Source organism: Peromyscus californicus, unplaced genomic scaffold, assembly GCF_007827085.1.
Source record: "Peromyscus californicus insignis strain IS unplaced genomic scaffold, ASM782708v3 Scaffold_13__1_contigs__length_99412109, whole genome shotgun sequence".
In the NCBI taxonomy this organism is placed as follows: Eukaryota; Metazoa; Chordata; class Mammalia; order Rodentia; family Cricetidae; genus Peromyscus; species Peromyscus californicus.
The window spans coordinates 9,312,599-9,334,991 of record NW_026294424.1 but is presented as its reverse complement, the minus strand read 5'-3'; the positions used below and the strand labels follow the sequence as shown (position 1 = coordinate 9,334,991).

Genomic DNA, 22,393 nt, shown 5'->3' with positions numbered 1-22,393 from the left:
CTCTGTGTAGCTTTGGAGCCTGTCCTGGAATACATGCTGTAGACCAGGCTGGCCTTGAACTCACAGAGATCCACCTGCCTCTGCCTCCCAGTGCTGGGATTAAAGATGTGTGCCACCACTTCCCGGCTGGAGCTAGAATCTTATAGAGGATGTAAGTGGCAAGTAAGCATAATGAAGAGCTGTTCTGCAGGAAAATCTGAGTTAAGAATATACCAAGAAGCTACTATTTATTGTAGTTGCAAGGTTTTACTGTCTGATAGAATGATACAAGGATGCTGTGGATTTTTGAAGGGTGAAATAGGACAGTCAATCACCTGAAAAACAGTTAAGCATTCTCTCTTAAGGTTGGACTTGATGCCTTTGAACACTTCCATTCTCTCTCACACACATGCTTATGCAAGACAAATTCTTCAGAGTTTCAAATTCACAGAAAGGAAAGAGTAGCATAATGAGCGCCCATGAAACTTTTACCCTGCTTCATCACTTTAGCAGAGTGCCAGTGAATTTTATTGATAGGTCTTTTGAGTCTCATAATTTCCCTTCCCTGTTTTCATCCCATCCCACAGAAACATGGAGCATTGTTCAGTATAGTTTCCAGATCCAGGACTGGCTGGCTGGTTGTGTTCTCTCTATTGAGAACTCTGGGTGGCTGCCTTTAATAGGTCTTCCCAGTAAACTTCTGCTGGATGTTTGAGTGCCCGATTTGATGATGTTTTGCTATTTGTCTACCTGTCCATCCATTTCTTTCATTTTTCCCCTTTACTTTTACTTATTATATACTTAATAAATTCACTCATTCAAACCAAAAGTATTGCTATTGTAGATCATCTTCCAGACTGTTCAGAACAGCCCATGGCAGGCTCTTTTCTTCTTTTTTAAATTTTATTTTATATGTCTGTGTGTTTCTCCTGCATATATGTCTGTGCAGTACTTGTGTGCCTGATACTTGTGGAGGCCAGAAGAGGTTATCAGATTCTCTGGAATTAGAGTTATGGAAGTTGTTAGCCACCATGTCGGTGCTGGGAATTGAACACAGGAAGGGAAGCAGGGTTAGGGCCTGGCAGGCATGAGTGTAAAGACTCCAGAGCATGACAGTGCACCATTTTCCTAATAGTGTCTGGTTTATAAAGTGTCAGCAATGAAGAAAAGTTACTGGATTTCCACCTGTTAGAAAGGACTTTGGAAGCCGGGCGGTGGTGGCGCACGCCTTTAATCCCAGCACTCGGGAGGCAGAGCCAGGCGGATCTCTGTGAGTTCGAGGCCAGCCTGGTCTACCAAGTGAGTTCCAGGAAAGGTGCAAAGCTACACAGAGAAACCCTGTCTCGAAAAACCAAAAAAAAAAAAAAAAAAAAAAAAAAAGAAAAGAAAGGACTTTGGTAAATCCGAGGTTAAACTTAGCACAGCCAGGGAAGAGTTGACAAGGAAGAGTCCTTTACAGAAGCAGGAGGAGTGGGAACGAGGACTCATCTGGAAGAGCTTGCTGAAGCCACAGAGAGCCCAGAGAGTTGTTGAGGCCCACACAGTCACAGTGGCTTGGTAGAAGATAGATACATGATAGAGAGAGACAGACAGAGAGAGACAGAGACAGAGGCACAGACACAGACACACACAGAGAAAGACAGATGGAAAGAGACAGACAGACAGACAGACAGACACATACACAGAGTTCAAAGTTGGAGAGAATGACTACCTTCTACTGACTGCCTCATACCCATGGCATGCCCATTGCCACAGATGTGCCCCACATGTATATGTATCACATAGGTACAGTGTATGTGCATACACTCTGTCTCAGCCTGTTCAGGCTGCTATAGCAAAATGCCATAGACTGTGGTTTATAACAACAGGCATCTGTTTCTCAGTTTCAGACGCTGGAAGTTTAGTATCCAGTTGTTGGCAGGTTTGGTGCCTGATGGGCATGCTCCTCATACACAATGCCTTCTGTGTCTTCACATGGTGAAAAAGTAAGGGGTCTCTTTGAGGGTTTTTTTTTTTGTTTTTTTGTTTTTTGTTTTTTTTGGTCTTTCGAGACAGAGTTTCTCTGTGTAGCTTTGCGCCTTTCCTGGAACTCACTTGGTAGTCCAGGCTGGCCTGGAACTCACAGAGATCCGCCTGGCTCTGCCTCCCCAGTGCTGGGATTAAAGGCGTGCGCCACCATCACCCGGCTCTTTGAGGGTTTTTTGATAAGGACATTAGCAATTTTATTCATTGCACTGAATCCTTTTCACTAGCCTTTCCAAACCCCACTTTCTGATGCTGTCATGGTGAGGCTTGGACAGGACACATGAATTTTGGAAGGACACAGATTTTCAGACCATAGCACACATATGTACACTGCATATGCATATGATTCCTCTCCTGATGACTCAGTGGACAGTGGAGGCCATAGGAGGGTGGTGAGGTGTGATTCATCATATCTAGGTTGACTGAGGCTGACAAGGATGGTGGACATTGTCACCCATGCACAGTGTCAGTGATTTTTGCATCACATTATACAGGATCACAGTGAGTGTTTATAGTGTGGACAGGATTGATTGCAAGAGGTATGAAAGAACGGCTTACTTAGGGGAGAGGGATGTCCCGGCAACACTAAGCTCCACCTCTGCTCTGGTTATGAAGAAGCCAACCCCCTATCTCTTTCCCATCATGTAGCAAATTCCTACTGTATTCACACTTTCTCTGGGAAAGAAATAGTGGGCAGGGCATATAACCTATTGATTTAAAATCTTAAAAAAAGCCCCTTACACTGAAAAACAGTAAGTGGAAGCAAAGAGGTCTGTTTGTTTTGAGTGACAGGGCTTCAGGCTGGCAAAAGTAGGTTGGGCTCCTGCTCATGCATGAGTCTTGTTCCTGTTCCTTGAGATGATGCTGGTTCCTGGTCACAATACCAGTCACGCCCACTTATTGCAGGTGAGTCTGTTTTCCCAGTATGCCCCACTTTGTGGTGTCTAGGCCTGCTGGGAAGGCTTTAGCAATCGAAACTGCTGTGTCTTCAAGGAGATTTAGAGCTTGTGGCCCATAGTACCCAGCAGGGTGTGGGGCCTGCTCTGTGTTTTCTTTTACTCTGTCCAGAGCCTTCTTCCCTTGCTTGGCAGGAGCAGAGTGGGAGCTGCAGTGAGGCCTGCCTGCTGACTCACCGGCTCCCTCCTATCCTGCTACTGAAGCACTGCTGCTCATCCCCTCCCCCGCCTCCTGCCCCCCCCCCCAGCCTACAGCTGCAGGGGTGGCCTTGGAGTTGCTGGGTGGGGCCCAGAGCCACCTGCACTTGACAGGACACATATTTTTATATACTGTCGGCTGGAAATAATCAACTTTATTTAAAGAGAATGTAGATTCAGGGTGCTAAAAAAAGCAATCAGCAACTTGCTAGGGCTGTTGTAGGAACAATTTTCCTGCCTACTGTAGATGGAGGCTGTGAGGCCTATGCAGGGGACCAGGGGTCTATACTGGAAGGTCATAGTGGGAAGATAAACCAGCAGGTCCCAGGCAACAAATAGAGAGTCTCTAATGGGAATGCAGAGCTTGGGGGCCAATATGGGGTCAGGCTGAGACCAGCATTACCTCCCTGAAGAAGCGAGCCCACACGCCATACTGACGTATGCATGAGGATCTGATATGTTGAAACCGCTATCCAGGGCCTTTTCCCTAGTACAGACTCTTCTCCCACCTTTTGAAAAGTCTTTGTGATTATTCCCAGATCTCTGCCAAGTACTAGGGCCATTTTGTTTTTATTTAATTTTATGTGGGATGGCTTTTATTTATGTTTTCATATTCTTATTTTTTAAAGTTTTTTTTTTTCTTTAAATGTGTGCTAGTGTTTTGCCTTTGTGTATGTAAATGCTCTGTGTGCCTACAGAGATCAGAAGACCAAGATCCCTGGAACTTGGAGTCACAGATGGTTATGAGCCACCATGTGGGTATCAGTTGCTCTGTAAGAGCAATAAATGCTCTTAAACCACTGACCCATGTCTCTAGTCCTTGTTTTTCCTAGTTTCATCTATTTTTACATGGTAACATGGATAGGGCTGTCAGTGGAGAGAGCTCTCTTTTCCTACTTCCCAGCTGTAGAGGTAGCCACTGTTACCCTGGTTTTTTTTCAGAGATCCCACCCCATATTCATGTGTGTCCATGCCCGTGGACGCCCAGTACTGTCACTGGGGCTCACATGGGAGATCCTTGTGGAAGCTTGATGGCTAGGCAGTACTTCTTCCTGTTCCTGCGTTCTCTGTAGTCCATTCCAGGGGACTTTAGGGGCCAGACTGGGGCTTGGGGCTACTGCTGGCCCTGGGATGACCACTGGATCCTGGGGCCACAGGTACATTCTGCCATGCTTGTTACAATAACTGTTTTTCTCTTGGTTGTTAAAATATTTGCATATGGTACGGGATTTGAATATTACCTAAGGGAACAAAAAGGTCAGACTCTCTTACCACACAAATCAAACCTGCTTGGGCATGTGTGTTCATTTCCTCTTCTGAAAGTTGAGGCCATCCACATAGAGAAGTTACACGTCTTTCCCCCTTCAGTCTGCTGTGTTAAAAGCTTTCCCATTCCAGTCTTTGGAGTACTGGACCTGTTCTATGCATGCTCTGCGTTTCGGCGCCTTCCTCTTGCCCTGTTCGCTCAAGTCATGGAGCCAGGTGTGTTTTCTCTGTGCTGCACAGTGCCTCCTAGACGTTCAAGTCCGTGTCCGTGCTGATGGCTCAGTGCCTGGTCTCACAGTGCTGGGTGCTAAAGTTGCTCGTTCCTCAGCTCTCTGCTTGTATTACCACATCGAGTACTGTGACTTGATGCCTAAGTCAGACACTCATTCTCCCAATTCTGTGACTAAAAATTGAGATCAAGTGTGGTCTGGCTCTCACTCCTGAAGGCTGTTGGGAAGGATCCTTCTGGCCTTCCAGCTTTGGACAGAGGCCCACAGTTCTTGCCCCACCTTTCTAACCTCTGCCTGTCCCTCATGGCTGCCTTTACATCTTTTTCCTGCATCAGTCTGTGTCTAGAGTCTCCCCTTTAAGAACAGTGGTCATGATGAATTAAAGCCCACCTTAATGACCTGATTGTAACTGAATCATTTCTGAGACCTCAGGGTTAAGACTCAAGGATATCATTTGGGAGGACACAAATCATCTCTCAACAGCTTCCTGTTACCTGGCCCAGAGAATTCAGGCCATGTTGGAGACCACGTCTCTTGACTGTATGGAGACATGGTACACATACAGTGGGTAAAGACAATCTTATTTTAGAACTTGAGTGAGAAAAGGTGTGTCTGTCCTCTTCCCTGATCCTGGTCTTGTTTCTGTATCAGGACGGCTGCAGGCACTTGCAGCCTTGTGCTTTCTGGAGTGAGTGGAAGGACATGCACACCTTATAGTGTGTGGAGCTCCCGGCCTGCCGGTTTGTCAGCTGACAAAGCTTTTGTCTGTGAATTAGACCCTCAACTCATTTAGTGAACTTGTGAGTGTGAACTCATCTTTAAAAGGCATTTCTATGGTTAACATGGTAAATTTTGTGACAGATTTTGTATCTTATCTTTAACATCTGCTTCCTGGCTAGACCGTTTTGTCCATGTGCTGGGTTTGTAATGGAGGTATGTAATAGGATTTGGTCGACTAGGTTTTTTAGGCCATCTCATTAAATGGATTGCTTACCTCTTACTAATGATGTGCACAGTTAAATGCAGTCCTTTGGGCTTTGATTTACATACTAGGAGGAAAGAGAGGCTTAGTGTTGATTGAAGTCAAGCAGCTGCAGGATAGAGGTTTTTGAAAAGTTCTTCCCAGCAGTTCATTATCACACCCAGCACTCATGAGCCAGATTTTCTTAACCAAGGTGGCTGCCTGCTTAACAGGCCTGGTTCTGAACTGGCAGCAAGCAGAACTGTGATTTCCTGGGAGATCACATAGGAGTGTCACAAAGGAAATTGCCCCAAAGAGGGACCTTCACAGATACAGAAAGCAAGTAAGTGTAGAGGGAATCTTAGAAGGTCTTATTAGTAAAATCAAACCCAGGCAGGTATTGGGGTGAAATGCTGGATGGTCAGAGAGACAGAACAGCCCACAGCTAACCTCACCTGGCCATCTTCTCAGCTGGTCTTGTTTCCTCAGACTGGAAGCCTCTGTGTCCTCATATCCGAATGGATCTCAGCTGAACTGTGCTGCTGGAAGCCTGAAAGCTTAACCAGCCAAATGCTTCTAGTTTCTGGTCTTCACGCCTTATATACCTTTCTGCTTTCTACCACCACTCCCTGGGATTAAAGGCGTGAGTCACCATGCTTGGCTGTATCCTTGAACACATGGATCTCTGCCTCTGGAATGCTAGGATTAAAGGCGTGTGCTACCACTGCCTAACCTCTGTTTAATGTTGTGGCTGTTCTGTCTCTGACCCCAGATAAGTTTATTAGCGTGCACAATACCACCACAAGTAAGCTTTTTTTTTTCTTTTTTCTTTTTTTTTGTTTTGAGACTTGTGTTGACCCCTCCCTGGGGCATAGGAGTAACACCTGTGACGCTGCTTTGGGACTTCTCTGCTTGGATTTGCTGAGCTTCATCTCACTTTCCTGTTCTTTCTCAGGATTCAAGAGCAGTTCCAGAAAAATCCGGACAGTTACAATGGTGCCATCCGGGAGAACTACATCTGGTCCCAAGACTACACTGACCTGGAGGTCAGGGTGCCGGTGCCCAAGCATGTGGTGAAGGGGAAGCAGGTAACAGGCTGGGGCAGGCGGAGCCGCAGCCAGTCTGAGCTCCAGGGGTGGAGCCGGCCTGACTGCAAGAGAGTTAGGGAGGATTGGTTTTGGGGTCTGAGACCTTGTCCCCCAGGGGGTGGTTGCCTTTGCTGTCCTTGCCTGTGAGCCTTTTCCACCTGGTCTTCAAGTTTCCCTGGGGACAGTGAGCCCTGGTCTTAGTCTGAGCAGCCATAATCTGGAGAAAAGCCCACATGGTTGATGTCTTAGCCTCTTAATAACGACACGGGCACTCTCAGGGCCTCCTTGTAGACAACTAGCCTCCTGATTTTCAAGAGCAGATCCAGACATTACCTTGACAGAGTCTGCCTTCAGCCTCCCTAAGCAAACTCCAGTTAGCTGACCTCCAGTGTGGGCTAAGGTGCCTTGCTGTAGTGTCTGTCTTGTCTGTGTACTGCCCTGCAGCCCAGTGTTCCACACGGAATGGGGCAGCAGAGCATCCTTGTGTACTTTGGAGGTGAATAAATACCTGAAGAGAGAAGAGGAGAGTGTGAGTTTGTGTGGGTGCTCTTGACACTGAGACTGTCCACGACAGTGAAAGGACAACAGAGGAAGAAAGGACAGGCATTCCTTACTGTCCATTAACATTTCCCTGTCTCCCAGTGTCGCTGGTTTCACATAGACATGTGTTGAGAGCAAGCTTTCCTGTTGACGAGCCTCTTTCTTTGCTGATGTTGGCTAGAGATCACCAGAGGACATCCCATTTCTGTGAGGTCCATTGATGTGGTGTTACCTGATGTACCTTGTCAGTGCTCAGGCTCATTGGCCAGGCCTGTCACCTCAGGGTGCCAATGGAAAGACATCCTACTTCCTCATGCTCTTTTCTTCAGACACAGAACTCCCTGTAGCGCCCTCCCCCCCATTGTGTCAGATCATGTATGTACCCATTGCAGTTCCAGCAGTCCTGAGGGAGAGCAAAGAAGTCAGGGTGGGGAGGTGACTCCTCTGGGAGATCTTGCACTTGCTGTGTAAGCCTGAGTACCTGAGTACAAGTCTATGAAAAAGCTTGCTGGTGCTTCAGAGTCCTAATAATGTGGAGGGTGGATGCAGGAGGATTGCTGGGGCTTGCTGGCCTAACAGCCTACCCCTTCTGTTTAGTGAGAGACCCTGTTTCTAAGGAATAGGGCAAAGAGTGATAGAGTAGGACACCTGCCCTTTTCCTGTGGCCTCCCGGTGCACGGATGGCATTACCACACACACCACACATACACGTATCAATCTAGGCTACAGTGACTAACTAAATGAGGGTCTTGACTTACGTCCTGTGGTTCTTCCACAGGGCAGGGCCTATGTCAGGTATGTATAGCTGATATTACCAACTTAGGTGGGTTTCTGAGGTTTAAAACTAAACTTAGGCTTAGTTCATAATTTTTTACAGGGAGATTTAGGAAATCATGGCAGAAATAACATTATTGTAGATTGTTATAAATAATCAGGATTCACTTAAAATAATCTTAGGTAACAGATCTAAATAGGATATTACAGAATTGAATTAACATTATAATAAAGTTTGGCATGTGTCAGAAACTTTCCTTATTTTAATCTTCAAGAGAACCTTAAATATACAAAGCAATTTTATGCTTTGTAGATGAGAAATTAAGGCTGAGAGAAATTACTAAATTATCAAATGTTGGCTCCCTTGTTACACGCAAATGGAGCTTCTAGATACCTCTGTGAGTGGATGGATTGCTGGATAAATGAAAGGACAGTTATGCTTTGGTTCAGATTTATCTGTCCCAAGCTTAGCCTCTCTTTGAGTCTTACCTTTTACTGTATAAATTCCTGACCTCGCCGGGCGGTGGTGGCGCACGCCTTTAATCCCAGCACTCGGGAGGCAGAGCCAGGCGGATCTCTGTGAGTTCGAGGCCAGCCTGGGCTACCAAGTGAGTTCCAGGAAAGGCGCAAAGCTACACAGAGAAACCCTGTCTCGAAAAACCAAAAAAAAAAAAAAAATTCCTGACCTCATGGAAGGTGGGGTTGTGTAGAACATGTAATGTGGAAGTCGAGTTTTCAGGGGACAGTGGGGCGGCCTGGCTGATACCCTAAACCCCACATGGTAACAGGCCACCAGGCTTACTTTACCTTGTCTGTTTTGGATGGTTTGGGACAGGTGCTGACTATCTTTCCCAAGTTACTTGTCTAACGTCTTCTTGGCATGTTAGTGGGTCAGGTGTTGATTTCCATCTCATTTTGTGGTGGGATTGCCAATAAATTACAAACACACTTAAGGGCTGGGGGTATACCTCCGTGGATAAAGTGCTTGCTGAGTTCAGATCCCCAGCACACACACATAAAGACGTAAGCCATGTTGGGTGCCTGTAATTCCAGTGCTAGAGTGGCAGAAGCAGAAGGATCTTGAGAGTTTACCAGTTAGCCAGCATTGCTGAATCAACAAGCTCCAGGTTCAGTAAGAGACCTGTCAGAAGAAATAAGGTGGTGAGTGAAATAGAGGAAGATACCCAACACCAACCTTGATATTGCGCGTACACACACACACACACACACTCACACACACACACACACTCACACACTCACACACACGTATACATGAACACGTACATACACTCACATGCATATACTTGAATATATACCCCTGTACACTGAATAAATACACTGAATAAACTCTTTCAAATTTTTAATTGAATTTTAGATTATGTGTATCTTTGTGTATTTGTGTATGGTATGTACATGTGAGTGCAGATGCTCACAGAGGCTAGAAGGAAAGGGTTGGATCCCTGAGAGCTGGAGTTACAGGCAGTTGTAAGCTACCCAACATGGATGCTGGGAATTGAACTCAGATCCTCTCTGCAAGAACCTTACCTCTGCAGGTTTCTCTGAAAGCGTTCGTAGTAGGCACAGTTTAAAATTAGTTCCTCTTTTCTGTGACTCAGAAGACCTATGTTGGCAACCCAGACAGCTTCTAGGGACACAGGTTTCAGATATGCTGGCTCACTTGTGGGAGTTGGAGCCATGCCCTGTACCACAGGCACCATGGTACAGAACTGTTGCCGTACCATGTAGTTCAGACTCCTGTCTCTCTCTAGTGTATCTTCTCTGATCTCCCTGGTGGCGCAGTCCTGGGTCTGGCTCATTCTTCTGTGGACATTGTCTGAGCACATGGCCCCAGTGGTTTTACCAAGATTGATCTCTGGCATTGAACCTTTCTCTCTTTCATTACATAGGCAGTAATGCTTAGCAGAGTGGTGGTTTGTGTATGTTCAGCAGAGGTGAAATGTGCATCTCCGTGACTTAGTCCTTTGGCCCACCATCCACTCATGGGAGCCGAGGCAAGAGCCAAAGCTACCCTCACTCAACACAGGCTTGGCTGTTTCTTTAAAGCACTGGGATGGTGTGGGGAGCTTACCAGATCTGCTGTCAACTTTAATATAGGCATTTTGTGACACTTACTGATGTTGCTTGCATTGGTGCTCTACCTGTGAAGATCCTTATCCTCCAAGTGGTGGGACATTTTCTTTTTCTCCCTAATAATATTTTTCCATGCTCTGCTTATAATATTACAAACTTGTTTTACAAATCCCTGATCTGCTCAATGTAAGACCTGAAACTATGAAACTGATAGAGGAAAAAATAAGGAAATAGGTGCAGGCAAGAGCTTTCTGAACGGGGCTCCCCTCACTTGGAAATAAGACCAACACTGACAAATAGGATCTCATGTAATGAAAAGCCTTCTGTACAGCAAAGGAGGCAGTTGATTGGGTGAAGAGAGTCTACAGAACGGGAGGCAGTTGATTGGGTGAAGAGAGTCTACAGAACGGGAGGCAGTTGATTGGGTGAAGAGAGTCTACAGAACGGGAGGCAGTTGATTGGGTGAAGAGAGTCTACAGAACGGGAGGCAGTTGATTGGGTGAAGAGAGTCTACAGAACGGGAGGCAGTTGATTGGGTGAAGAGAGTCTACAGAATGGGAGGCAGTTGATTGGGTGAAGAGATACAGAACGGGAGGCAGTTGCTAGCTATGCACCAGACAGAAGACTAATACCTGAGTATACAAAGAGTTAAACAACAAGAAATCAAACAATTCAACTAGTAAGTAGACAAATGAAGCAGACTGAGTCGTTAACAGTCCCTGAGATTGGCATTAAACATGTATCTCTCATAAACATAAGGAAACAATTGTTCTTCACCAGCCACCATACAAATGCAAATCCAAACGACATGGTGGTGGTGCATGCCTTTAATCCCAGTACTGCAAGAGGCAGAGGCAGGCGAATCTCTGTGAACTCCAAGCCAACCACAACCCAGAGTGAGGCCTTGTCTAAAGCAAACAAAAACCAAGCTTCCTTTTCACTGCAGTCAGGAATGACAGTTAAGAAAATAGACAGCCAGCCGGGCGGTGGTGGCGCACGCCTTTAATCCCAGCACTTGGGAGGCAGAGGCAGGCGGATTTCTGTGAGTTCGAGGCCAGCCTGGTCTACAGAGCGAGATCCAGGAAAGGCGCAAAAAAAAAAAGCAAGAAAATAGACAGCCAATGCTGGTGAGGATGTGGGAGTGAGAGGGGACGCAGACGCTGCTGGTGGAAACCTAAACTAGTCTAGCACTGTGGAGTCAGTATGCAGGTTGCTCAGACGAACAAAGAAGCAAACAGAAAAAGCAGACCCGAGAGTGTGGAGTACTCAGCAGTGCTGTGCAGCACCGTCACTCCTGTGTTTCTGAAGGTCCAGTCAGTGTGTGGAGTACTCAACAGTGCTGTGCAGCACTGTCACAGCAGCTAGGATGAACCCAAGCAGGGTGGTGAGCAACAGAGCAGTGGAGAGAGGAGTCTGACAGAGATTCACACCAAAGTCTTACAGGCATAAGGAAGCTGCGTTGTTGGCAGGAAAGTTGCTGCGGCTGGAGCTGCATCAGATCAAGTTAAGCCAGTCTCAGAAAGGCAAATGTATGTTTTCTCTTTGTAGTTGCTGTATTTGCATACATACATACATACATACATACATACATACATACATACATACAGCATATATGTATACACATACATGACATGAAAGTAACGGTGAAGCTGTCTAGTGGAACAGAGACTAATTAATTGGGGGAGGAGGATGGGACATGAAGGAACATGTGCTTGATGTGGAATATATGTTTATTTGAAGCTTTAAAAATGTCGATCAGTTTCTTAGGGATTGCTGAGAGTTTGTGTCAGTCCTCTCTTAAAACTTTGAAATAAGTTTCTCTTGTGTCTCTTGGGCTCTGCTGGCCTAAGGGCTTTTCCTCAGAGTCGCACTTCTTTCCTGACTGGTTCCCTTCCAGTTGTCCCCTGAATGTACCTGTCACAGCTGCCTGTCAGCGGTGTTTTATTTTTGGTTTGTCTCCGGCATCCATCAGATAGAATCATGACGGTAGCCGTGACTGTAGCAGCTTTGGTAGATGGAGCTGGGCTTGGTTCTGGGTGGTGCTGAAGAGGCCCTGTGTAGGCGGCTATCTGTTTGGTGCTCTGTGGGTGTGAGACTGGGTTAAATGAGGGGGAGCACTGTAGAGAGCCTTGGCTCTGTTCGCAGGGCTGGCTCAGGGCTGGCCCTTGGGTTGCCTCCTGAGCTGTTTTTCACTACCTTCTCTCTGTGGACGTGAGTGTGAGGACAGCACGCTGGCCTTCCAAGGGTGGTTGAGAATGGATGGGCGTGTGCCCAGTGCCTGTGTTCTTCAGAGGAAAAGCAGAAAGTGTCTTATTTTGCATATACAGGAAAGATTCCTCATGTGAAGTTTTTCATCTGCCTTCACCATATTCTTTGCGTAACCTGTTCTCTGCTGCTTGGGAAGAGCAGCAGACTTCTCTTCCCTTCTTATATAAAGCCTCAGAGTAGTGACAAGGAACGGTGGTCCATGATTGCTCACTTCAGGTCAGAGTGATGGCATTTCACTGGATCATAGACTTGTAGTGCCCTTGAGACTTAGACTGTGGAGTTTTTTGTTTTTCACATGAGAAAACTCTTCCTGCTGAGGTGGCACTGGAGTGGGAACCAGAAGCCGAGCTCTTACTCACCTTGTTTTGACTTCCTTTGAGTGGAAAGTGCTGGGATTTTAACTGCAAAGTCATTATTGAATATTGCTGGACAACTAGTGAACTTGTCTCCTGATTTTCTTTTCTCTCAGAGGCTGTGGGTGCTCAGGCCCTGTGCATGCCTAAATTGGCTTTGCCCTTGCACTAAGAGCCTCTTGGAATAGCCACTCGGTCCCCAGGCTTTGACTTGTGGTTACATTCTCCTGAGCTTGATACAGGTGCTGAAAGCTTTAACATACTGTGTTCCCTTCTTAGAATTGGTCTGGGAAAAAATGTAGGAAGATCATGGGATGTGATGTCTCCCAGCACTTGGGGGCGTTTGGGGAGGCAGGTGGAGCTCTGTGAATTTGAGGATGGCCAGGGCTAAATAGAGAGTTCTTAAAAAAAAAAAAAAAAAGTTAGGAAGACTTTATTACAGGAAATTTCCATAGCAGAAAAGGCTATTAGGCTGCATTTGAATTGACCTCGCTATTTATAAATATGACCATTGGAGAGTCCCTGGCCTGGCTTGGTTGCCTCTTGTGCTGTGAGGTCATGTCAAAACCCCACTTGTTTGGGGTCTACTTTAGCAGATAAGCATACATAATCAAGTATAAATGTTATAAGTAATATAGGTATTTCTGCATTCCCATCTTTAGCACAGGTAAGTTAGTTCCCCATTGTCCACCTGGCCCCACTAAGGCAGCTCTGGTCACTTTTGTTTATCTCCATATCCTCGAGTGCCCCTTCTTGGTACACTTGGTACCCCTAGTTTCCGGGCTCGGATGGCTACCCTTGGTACTCGGAGCTCCCATCCTCTGCTTTTACCCCCTTCAAGCAACAGGATGATCATTAAACTATACTGAAGTTATTTCGGCTCTTGCTATAAACAACAATGCTCCTTAACATTTTGTTTTGCATCTGCATTTCCTTATGAATAAATTTTGTAAAGTACAGTTGCAAGACCAAAGGTATGTTCCTGTAATTACCACAAAATTGCCTTTGTAGTGCTATATTAAACCTACATGCCAAAACCCACTACAATGCACAAGAGCTTCTGCTTTTTAACAAATTTGTCGACAATATGCTTACTCAAACTTCTGAGCCTTGTAAAAGTTAGGTGAAAAATATCATTACAGCATCTAACGGGGTGTGAAGATGCATGCCTGTAAGGCCAGTGCTCTGGAGGCAGTTAGGCCAGCTGGGCGATATAGGAAGACACTGTCTCAAGCAACAAAATTTAAGAAGTAACCTCTAGATCCAGTGTGAACTTACATTTCTCTGAATTCCATCTCTCCCCGCTTCCCCATTTTCTGTTGTGTTGTTGCTCTTTTTCCAGGAGCTCCCTGTGGATAGAGAGGTCAGTGTTTTGTGAGATTTTTGTTTATATGTATGTATGTATGTATGTATGTATGTATGTATGTATGTATGTATATGTATGATGCGTGTATATATGTATGAATAAATGTATGTATTCTCTATCCTTAGGATATATTTCTAAACCCCCAAGGAATGCTTAAAACCAGAGATGGCACCAAAACCTTTATATGTGATTTGTTTTCTTTATGCAGCATTCATATGATAAAGCTTAATATAAAAAGTAGATACAGTAAGAGATTAACAGTATATAATAATAAAATAGCATTTTAAAAGTGTGCTGTAATAGTTATGTGAATTTTCTCTCTTAAAATATCCCGATACACTATAATCACCGTTATGAGGTGATAGTGTCTATGTGATGCGTGTCTATATAGTTGTAGCATTGGGCTGCTAATTCACCTTGTAATGTATCAAAAGCAGAACCATTTGCTTTCAGTTAGTCTCCATCATTAAGCCACGATGATGTCAGTGCCTAGGGATCTTCATTGTTGATTTTTTAAATTTTTATTTTGTTGAGATCTTTTAGAAGGACATTTTAATTACAAGTTGCCTCTTTAAAAAGCATTAGTGTGTGTGTGTGTGTGTGTGTGTGTGTGTGTGTGTGTGTGTGTGTGTGTGTTGCAAGTGTCCATGTGCAGAGGTCCGTTGACAACTCTTGGTAGTCACTTTTCTGCTACCTTGTGGTGCCCATAGATGGAACTCAGGTTGTCAAGCTTCTGTGCAAGCCTTTCTACCTGCTGGGCCATTTCATCCTGTCTGTTATGATCATGTGACTTTCACAACACGTCATCTTTAATGTCAGTGCGGGTCTCCACACTGGCTTGCCTTCTTCTTCCTCTGGAGGTGACTCACTTGTTCTTCCTGCCTCTGTCCAGTGCATCAGAAGAGTCACTTGTCCTGCTGCATTTAGGACTTTTCCAGCTTCTATCAGTCCGTGGAAGAACACTTGAGCCCATTCATAGTTCCTCTACCTGGAGGTTCCTCCAGTAAGCATTTACTTTCTGTTTTTAACTTTCCCTTGTGGCTTTGACTGTTGCCTCCTCAGCAACAGTAAGTGGTTTATGAACTGCCTTATGTCTGGATCAGTTGTTGGTAGGATTCATCCGTGCGCCACTGATATGTATGTAGCCTTGACAAATGAAATAATGTCCTGATCAAGGGGCTGACATGTTGAGGTTGTGTTTGGAGCAAGAGTATAACGTCCACACTGAGGTTTTCATAGCAGATCAGAAAGTCCAGATGGATTCATCTATCATTAATAGGACTTTAAATTCCAACTTTTCTTCTTCCAACTCTTTTCCCCCACTTCTGGGATGAAACACTAATGGAACCACTCCATAAACAATATGGCTGTCACCCACGCTTCCTGGTTAGATTTTCAGAACACTGGCAGATAATTTTGTTTTTTGTTTTTGAGATCTCATGCAGTCTCCTCTGACTCGCTGCCTGACTTTATTGTGTAACCTGTCAGATTTCATTGCCACACAGACCCTAGCAGATCTGCCCTTCCATGCCCTGGTGCTTGCTTTGCACTTTCATGAATGAGGCCCTGTGGGCATCTTCTTCCTCAAAGCCCAGTTTCAGTGCAGTGAAGACTTGCCCTTTTCTGAATCAGTTTCTTTCACTTTGTTTAAAGCGGGGCAGCAGCTTCTTCAGCGGACCATGCTTCTCTAGTCATTTTTATACTTTTCCATCTAACCATATTCCTGAACCTATGTGTCCTTTCCTCTTCTTTGGAGGTTTCCTGGTGAGATCTAGATAGTGTAACACAGTGCTGTTATTCAGAACACCCACACATTTAAGCCTTTTTCATGTGACCATCACTTTTTTCATTTTTATTTATTTATTTGATACAGTATAAATTTTTATCCTAATAGTGATAGTGAAATGTTTCATTGAGGCTTGCCCAGTAGTTGAGTAAAACCAAAACTTATTATAAGCCACAGTCATCCTAGGGTCCCCCCTGCTATATAGCTTCTCTGGTTCTGTGGGTTGCAGTCTGATTGTTCTTTGCTTTATATCTAGAATCCACTTATGAGTGAGTACATACCATGTTTGTCCTTCTGGGTTTGGGTTACCTCACTCAGGATGATATTTTCTAGTTTCATCCATTTACCTGCAAATTTCATGCTGTCATTGTTTTTCTCTGCTGAGTAGTTACTCCAGTGTGTATATGTACCACATTTTCTTAATCCATTCTTCAGTTGACGGGCATCTAGGTTGTTTCCAGGTTCTGGCTATTACAAATAGTGCTGCTATGAACATAGTTGAGCATGTATCTTTGTGGTATGATTGAGCATTCCTTGGGTATATGCCCAAGAGTGGTATGGCTGGGTCTTGAGGTAGATCGATGCCCAATTTTTTGAGAAACCACTATACTGATTTCCACAGTGGTTGTGCAAATTTGCATTCCCACCAACAGTGGAGGAGTGTTCCCTTTGTTCCACATCCTCTCCAACATAGACTGTCATTAGTGTTCTTGATCATAGCCATTCTGACAGGTATGGTGGTATCTCAGAGTCATTTTGATTTGCATTTCTCTGATGATTAAGGATGTTGAGCCTTTCTTTAAATGTCTTTCAGCCATTTGTAGTTCTTCTTTTGAGAAATCTCTGTTTAGCTCTTTAGCCCATTTTTTAATTGGATTATTCGGTATTTTGATGTCTAGTTTCTTAAGTTCTTTATATACTTTGGAGATCAGTCCTCTGTCAGATGTAGGGTTGGTGAAGGTCTTTTCCCATCCTGTAGGCTGTCTTTTTGTCTTATTGGCCGTGTCTTTTGCCCTACAAAAGCTTCTCAGTTTCAAGAGGTCCCATTTATTAATTGTTGTACTCAGTGTCTGTGCTGCTGGTGTTATATTTAGGAAGTGATCTCCTGTGCCAATGCGTTCAAGTGTACTTCCTACTTTCTCTTCTATTAAGTTTAGTGTAACTGGATTTATGTTGAGGTCTTTGATCCACTTGGACTTGAGTTTTGTTCATGGTGACAGATATGGATCTATTTGTAATCTTTAATATATTGACATCCAGTTATGCCAGCACCATTTTTTGAAGATACTTTCTTTTTTCCATTGTATAGTTTTGGCTTCTTTGTGACCATCACTTTTATAGATTGAGGTATGATAGCAAAACTAGCATCCAATTGTGTGTACAAGTAACACTAAACAGACTGAACAAGTTATGTGTGTATACATACATACATACATACATACACACAAATATGGGAAAGTAAGAGAAGGGGAAATTATGTAATTATATTGTAACTAAAAAATGAAAATTTAGTGTTTAATATATATTTTAAAAACTAGCATCAATTTATTTTTCTTTAAAAATTTATGGTTAATCATATATTTTAGCAGCCTCATTATATAGTTTTATTTTCTTTATTAAGAACTGTTTGATTGAGACAAGGTCTCTCTTCAGCCTTGCTGTCCTAGAACTCCCTATTTAGACCAAGCTGGCCTTGAACTCACAGAGATTCACCTGCTTCTACCTTCTCAGTGCTGAGATTAAAGGTGTGTGCCATGCTCAGACCATAGATTACTTTTTTTATTGCTTCTTTGTCAGTTACAGTTTTCTTATAAGCCTTTTTGATACATTTTGAGTTGAGTTTTTGAAAAGTTTTTTTATTTGGGGCTGGAGAGATGGCTCATTGGTAAAGAACACATATTGTTATTCCAGAGGACCCCCAGTTCAATTCCCAGCACCCAGAGGGGGAGATCATATCCAGCTAAATTCCCGCCCCAGGGTGTCTGGAACCTCGGACTTCCATGAGCATGGATGGGTACATGCACCCACAGATACACAATTTAAACTTGTAAAAATTATTTATGGCCAGGTGGCGGTGGCGCACACCTTTAATCCCAGCACTTGGGAGGCAGAGGCAGGCGGATCTCAGTGAGCTTGAGACCAGCCTGGTCTATAGAGTGAGCTCCAGGGAAGCTCCAAAGCTACACAGAGGAACCCTGTCTTGAAAAAACAAAGAACAAAAAAAAACTATTTATGAATTATTTAGTGTGTGTCTGAGTGCATTTATGTGGGTGGCCTCATTGGATCTCCTGGAGCTGGAATTTCAGACCAAAGTAAGATATTACCAAAGTCCAACTTGGCGATTCCAAGGAATTTATTGGGCTTTCTTACAGAGCACAGGCAAGGGGTTACTGACAGGATCACGGGAGACCCCCTAATCAGCTGTGCCATAATAAAGTCACACCCTATCATGGATGGAGACCTCATCCCGGAAGCTGCATCCCGGAAGCCCACTTTTAACCAGCCTTCACTTCTGTGCAGAGTCGTAATCTCCTGAGGTCACTTGGAGCAGGGGGAGGAAGTAATGGCTGGAACCCTAGGAAATGTCAGCAGCTCCATTACCATACATCTGGCTACCACTGTATTGTTTTGCTCTAGGTGGCTGGCTAATGTCTACTTAGAATCCACTGGCTTCTGGGATGTGTAGGTCAGTTTTGTCAGATGTGGAAAGTCTCCAGCTGTTATTGTTTCAAGTAGTTTCTGGCATTTCTCTTTCCCTTTTTATCTGTGTGCCCCATTTTGAAAGTGTTGGTGTGTTTGATGGTGTCTCATGGGCTCTGAAGTCCTCTTCATTTTCCTTCTGGTCCTCAGGCTCAACCCAACTTTAAGCTTGCCTGACTCTGTTTCTAAATGCTGAGATCTACTTTGGAAAACAGTGAATTTAAAAATTTTTTTGAGACAGAGTTTGTCTGTATAGCCCTGGCAGTCCTGGAACTCACTCTGTAGATCAGGCTGGCCTCGAACTTATAGAGGTCCACCTGCCTCTGCCTCCTGAGTGCTGGGATTAAAGGCATGCTCCACCACCACCCGGCTTAAAAATTATTTTTATTAGTGTGTCTGCATGTGGGTATGTGCATTTGATTGCAAGTGCCTGAGCAGGCCAGGGCATCAGATCTAGAGCCAGAGTTATAGGCAGTTGAGACCTGCCCTGTATGGGTAGCAGGAATTGAACTCCGGTCCTGGAAGAGCAGCACACCACTCTTAAATGCTGAGCTGTCTACTCCCTTTTCCAGGTACTTTTAAACTCCACAACTCCTATTTGGTTTAAAGATTACTAATTTCAATGTGTTTATTGGTGTTCTACTTAGGATTCTTTGTTCTGATAGTTTCCTTTAGTGCTTTCCAGGTGGTTTCTTTAGTTTTTGAGAATATTTTAAAATGGCTAATTTGTAGACTTTATCTATTTATTTACTTAATTAATTGAAAAAAATTATTTTTACAAGCCCTTGTCTGTGATTTCATAGGGACAGAATTTGTTCATTGCTTTCTTACCCCTGTATAGGAGCCACACTTCTGGTTTGTTTTGTTCGTTTGTTTGTTTTGTTTTTTAATACATTTTGTGGGAGCTGGAAAGATGGCTTAGTGGTTGAGAGCACCTGTTCTCACAGAGGACTTGGATTTGATTCCCAGCACCCACATGGTGGTTCACAACTATCCAAAATGCCAGTTCCAGAATGCATATGATATTCGAGTGTTTATGCAAGCAAAATATTCATACACATAAAATAAGATAAATATTTTAAAAATTAAAAAAAAAACAAAATTTTAAATCTTAGTATTAGCTGGGTGGTGGCACATGCCTTTAATCCCAGCACTCAGGAGGCAGAGCCAGGCAGATCTCTGAGTTCAAAGCTAACCTGGTCTCCAGAGCAAGTTCCAGATCAGTCAGGGCTACACAGAGAAACCCTGTCTTGGAAAAGAAAGAAAGAGATCCTTATTGAAAGTAACACAGCATGGCTGCACTGGGAATCAGGTTCCTCTCTCTGATTTTTGTTGGTACTTGATGTAGTTGTTGAATGGTTTCTTGAACTAATTCTGTGAGTTCTATAGTCTTTCTTCTGCAGAGCTAGTAAACTCTCTCTGCTTGGTGAATTTGGTGGTCCCTAACACCCAGAACTACGAACTCTCCCTTTGCACTGTCTGTTTACAAGGCAGGATGGTATACAGATGAGCAAAGGTCATTTTAGTATTTCCTGAGCAGGCATTGAGCTGCATATGTTTGCCTTTTAGCTGCTCTGGAGTATGCCAGAGCTTTTGGAAGCCTTTTGGACATCATTTTACTCCCTAGCCTTTGCTTCAGTTTCCTCTCTTGTCATCTGTTGCCTCAGAGTTCAAACAATTGCCTATAATTATTTTTAACAGACATTCCCCTGGGAAAAGGCTTTTGTGAAACAACCTTACATCCAGGTGTGAACACATGCACCCGCATACATACCCTTCCTTGTTGGTAGGGTCCTCTACAGAATGGATGGGTTAGATAATGGTAGTTCTTTGAGAACAGAGCTTTGAAGAGCTCCTGTACTGCTTCCTGTGGTGGTGAGTGGCATTGGAGCTGCCAGGGAAGAGAGTGGAATGAGGTGAGGGCAAAGTAGGATGCTGAGCAGAGCTTGCTGATTTTCTTCTGTAGCTGTCCTTGGCCAGTTTCCAAAGTTCATAGAAGTGGATGCTGACAGAGTTTTCCAGAAAGCTTCTTAGGATCCCCTTCCTGTTTACTGACATCCCTTTGAATTAGGAATTTCTCTTATCATTTTGGTTTTTTAGTGGTTTCTTACTGCCTTTTCTTTTTATATTGTCAAAAGCAATGTGCTTTCCCAGGGACAAATAGCCAAACGAACGGAAACACATGAACTATGAACCAATGGCTGAGGGGTCCCCACTGGATCAGGCCCTCTGAATGGGTGAGACAGTTGATTGCCTTGATCTGTTTGGGAGGCATCCAGGCAGTGGGACCGGGTCCTGTGCTCATTGCATGAGTCGGCTGTTTGGAACCTGGGGCCTATGCAGGGTCACTTGGCTCAGCCTGAGAGGAGGGGACTGGACCTGCCTGGACAGAGTCTACCAGGTTGATCTCAATCCTCGGGGGAGTCTTTGCCCTGGAGGAGATGGGAATGGGCGGTGCTCTGAGGAGAATGGGAGGGGGTCGGGAAGGGGGAGAACAAGGGAATCCGTGGTTGATATATAGAATTAAATTATATTGTAAAATAAAAGAAAAGAAAAAAAAAGCAACGTGCTTTCCTCGTGACTTTCAAGTCATTGAGATTCAATCATACCGTGTGTTGTCCAGAAATGAACTTCCTTTTTGACGACCTTTCTCACCTCTGGTCCCAGTATGAATGATTGCTTCTGATTGCACCTGGAACTTGGAGACTGAAGCACTGCTGTGTTGGATTCTAGTTGAATATTACTTCTTTTAGTTTTCTCATTTAGGCTTTTTCACCCTCCTTACATGATATGTGATAGAGAGATCTTGTTTGTCTTAAAATACATTTATTTTATTTACTTCAGTTTGGATGTGTGCCAAAGGCATTTCCCTTTTTTTAAAATTTTAAATTACATTTTTTTTTTTTTTTTGGTTTTTCAAGACAGGGTTTCTCTGTGTAGCTTTGCGCCTTTCCTGGAACTCACTTGGTAGACCAGGCTGGCCTCGAACTCACAGAGATCCACCTGCCTCTGCCTCCCAAGTGCTGGGATTAAGGGCGTGCGCCACCACCGCCCAGCCTAAATTACATTTTTATCTATGTATGTATGTATGTATCTATCTATCTACCTATCTATCTGTCTGTTTGTTTATGTATTTACTTACATGTATGTGCACACATGCATGCCATGGCATGTGGAGGTCAGAGGACAGCTTCAGGAATTGGTTCTGCCCCTTCACCTAGTGAGTCTCTGGGATAGAACTCAGATCACCAGGCTCAACAGCGGACGCTTCAGTCTGCTGAGCAGCCCAGTGACCCTCTTGCTTAGATCCAGTGTTACTGATCCGGAATATCTCAGCTACTTGGGTTCTCCGTGAGTAAACTTCATCATGTCCTCTTCAGAGCTAATAGGACCTTCTTCAAACAATGTTCCCAAAGTACATGAGTTTAAGTCATCCTGGATTCATTCTGCTCAGCTCTCAGGGAGTCTCTTCAACGTAAAGGCATAGTTTTTTATACTTCTAGAAAATTAGTTAATAAGAATTCTAGTAATTTCTGGAATATCATATCGTCTTAGTAAATTGATCTCTTTATCTGATTTCTTTGACTTGAATCTTCTAGCCTTTCTATTGAAGTTTTTTTTTTTTTTTGCACTTATGTTTTTAGTTCTTTTTTATTTTTGGTTCAGTAATTTTTCATATCATCTTAGATTCTGCAAAGTTATAAAATAGAAATATTTAAATACACTTTTCCTGATTAAGTCTGTCATCTTTGATTTTGCTTTTTGGCTCTTTTTCTTCTTCATACCACACTTCTGGCTTTTTTTCATGAGAA

At 44.0% G+C, this 22,393-nt stretch overlaps 1 protein-coding gene across 2 annotated transcripts in view; it reads left to right on the top strand.

Moving 5' to 3' along the window:
* Window positions 1-22,393, top strand: part of Nudcd3 (NudC domain containing 3) — a 103,961-nt gene that overhangs the window by 57,685 nt on the left and 23,883 nt on the right. For both annotated transcript variants that reach the window (XM_052734451.1, XM_052734450.1), the window contains exon 3: window positions 6,571-6,703. In XM_052734451.1, the coding sequence (XP_052590411.1) occupies window positions 6,571-6,703 (133 nt within the window). The remainder of the gene's footprint in view (window positions 1-6,570; window positions 6,704-22,393) is intronic.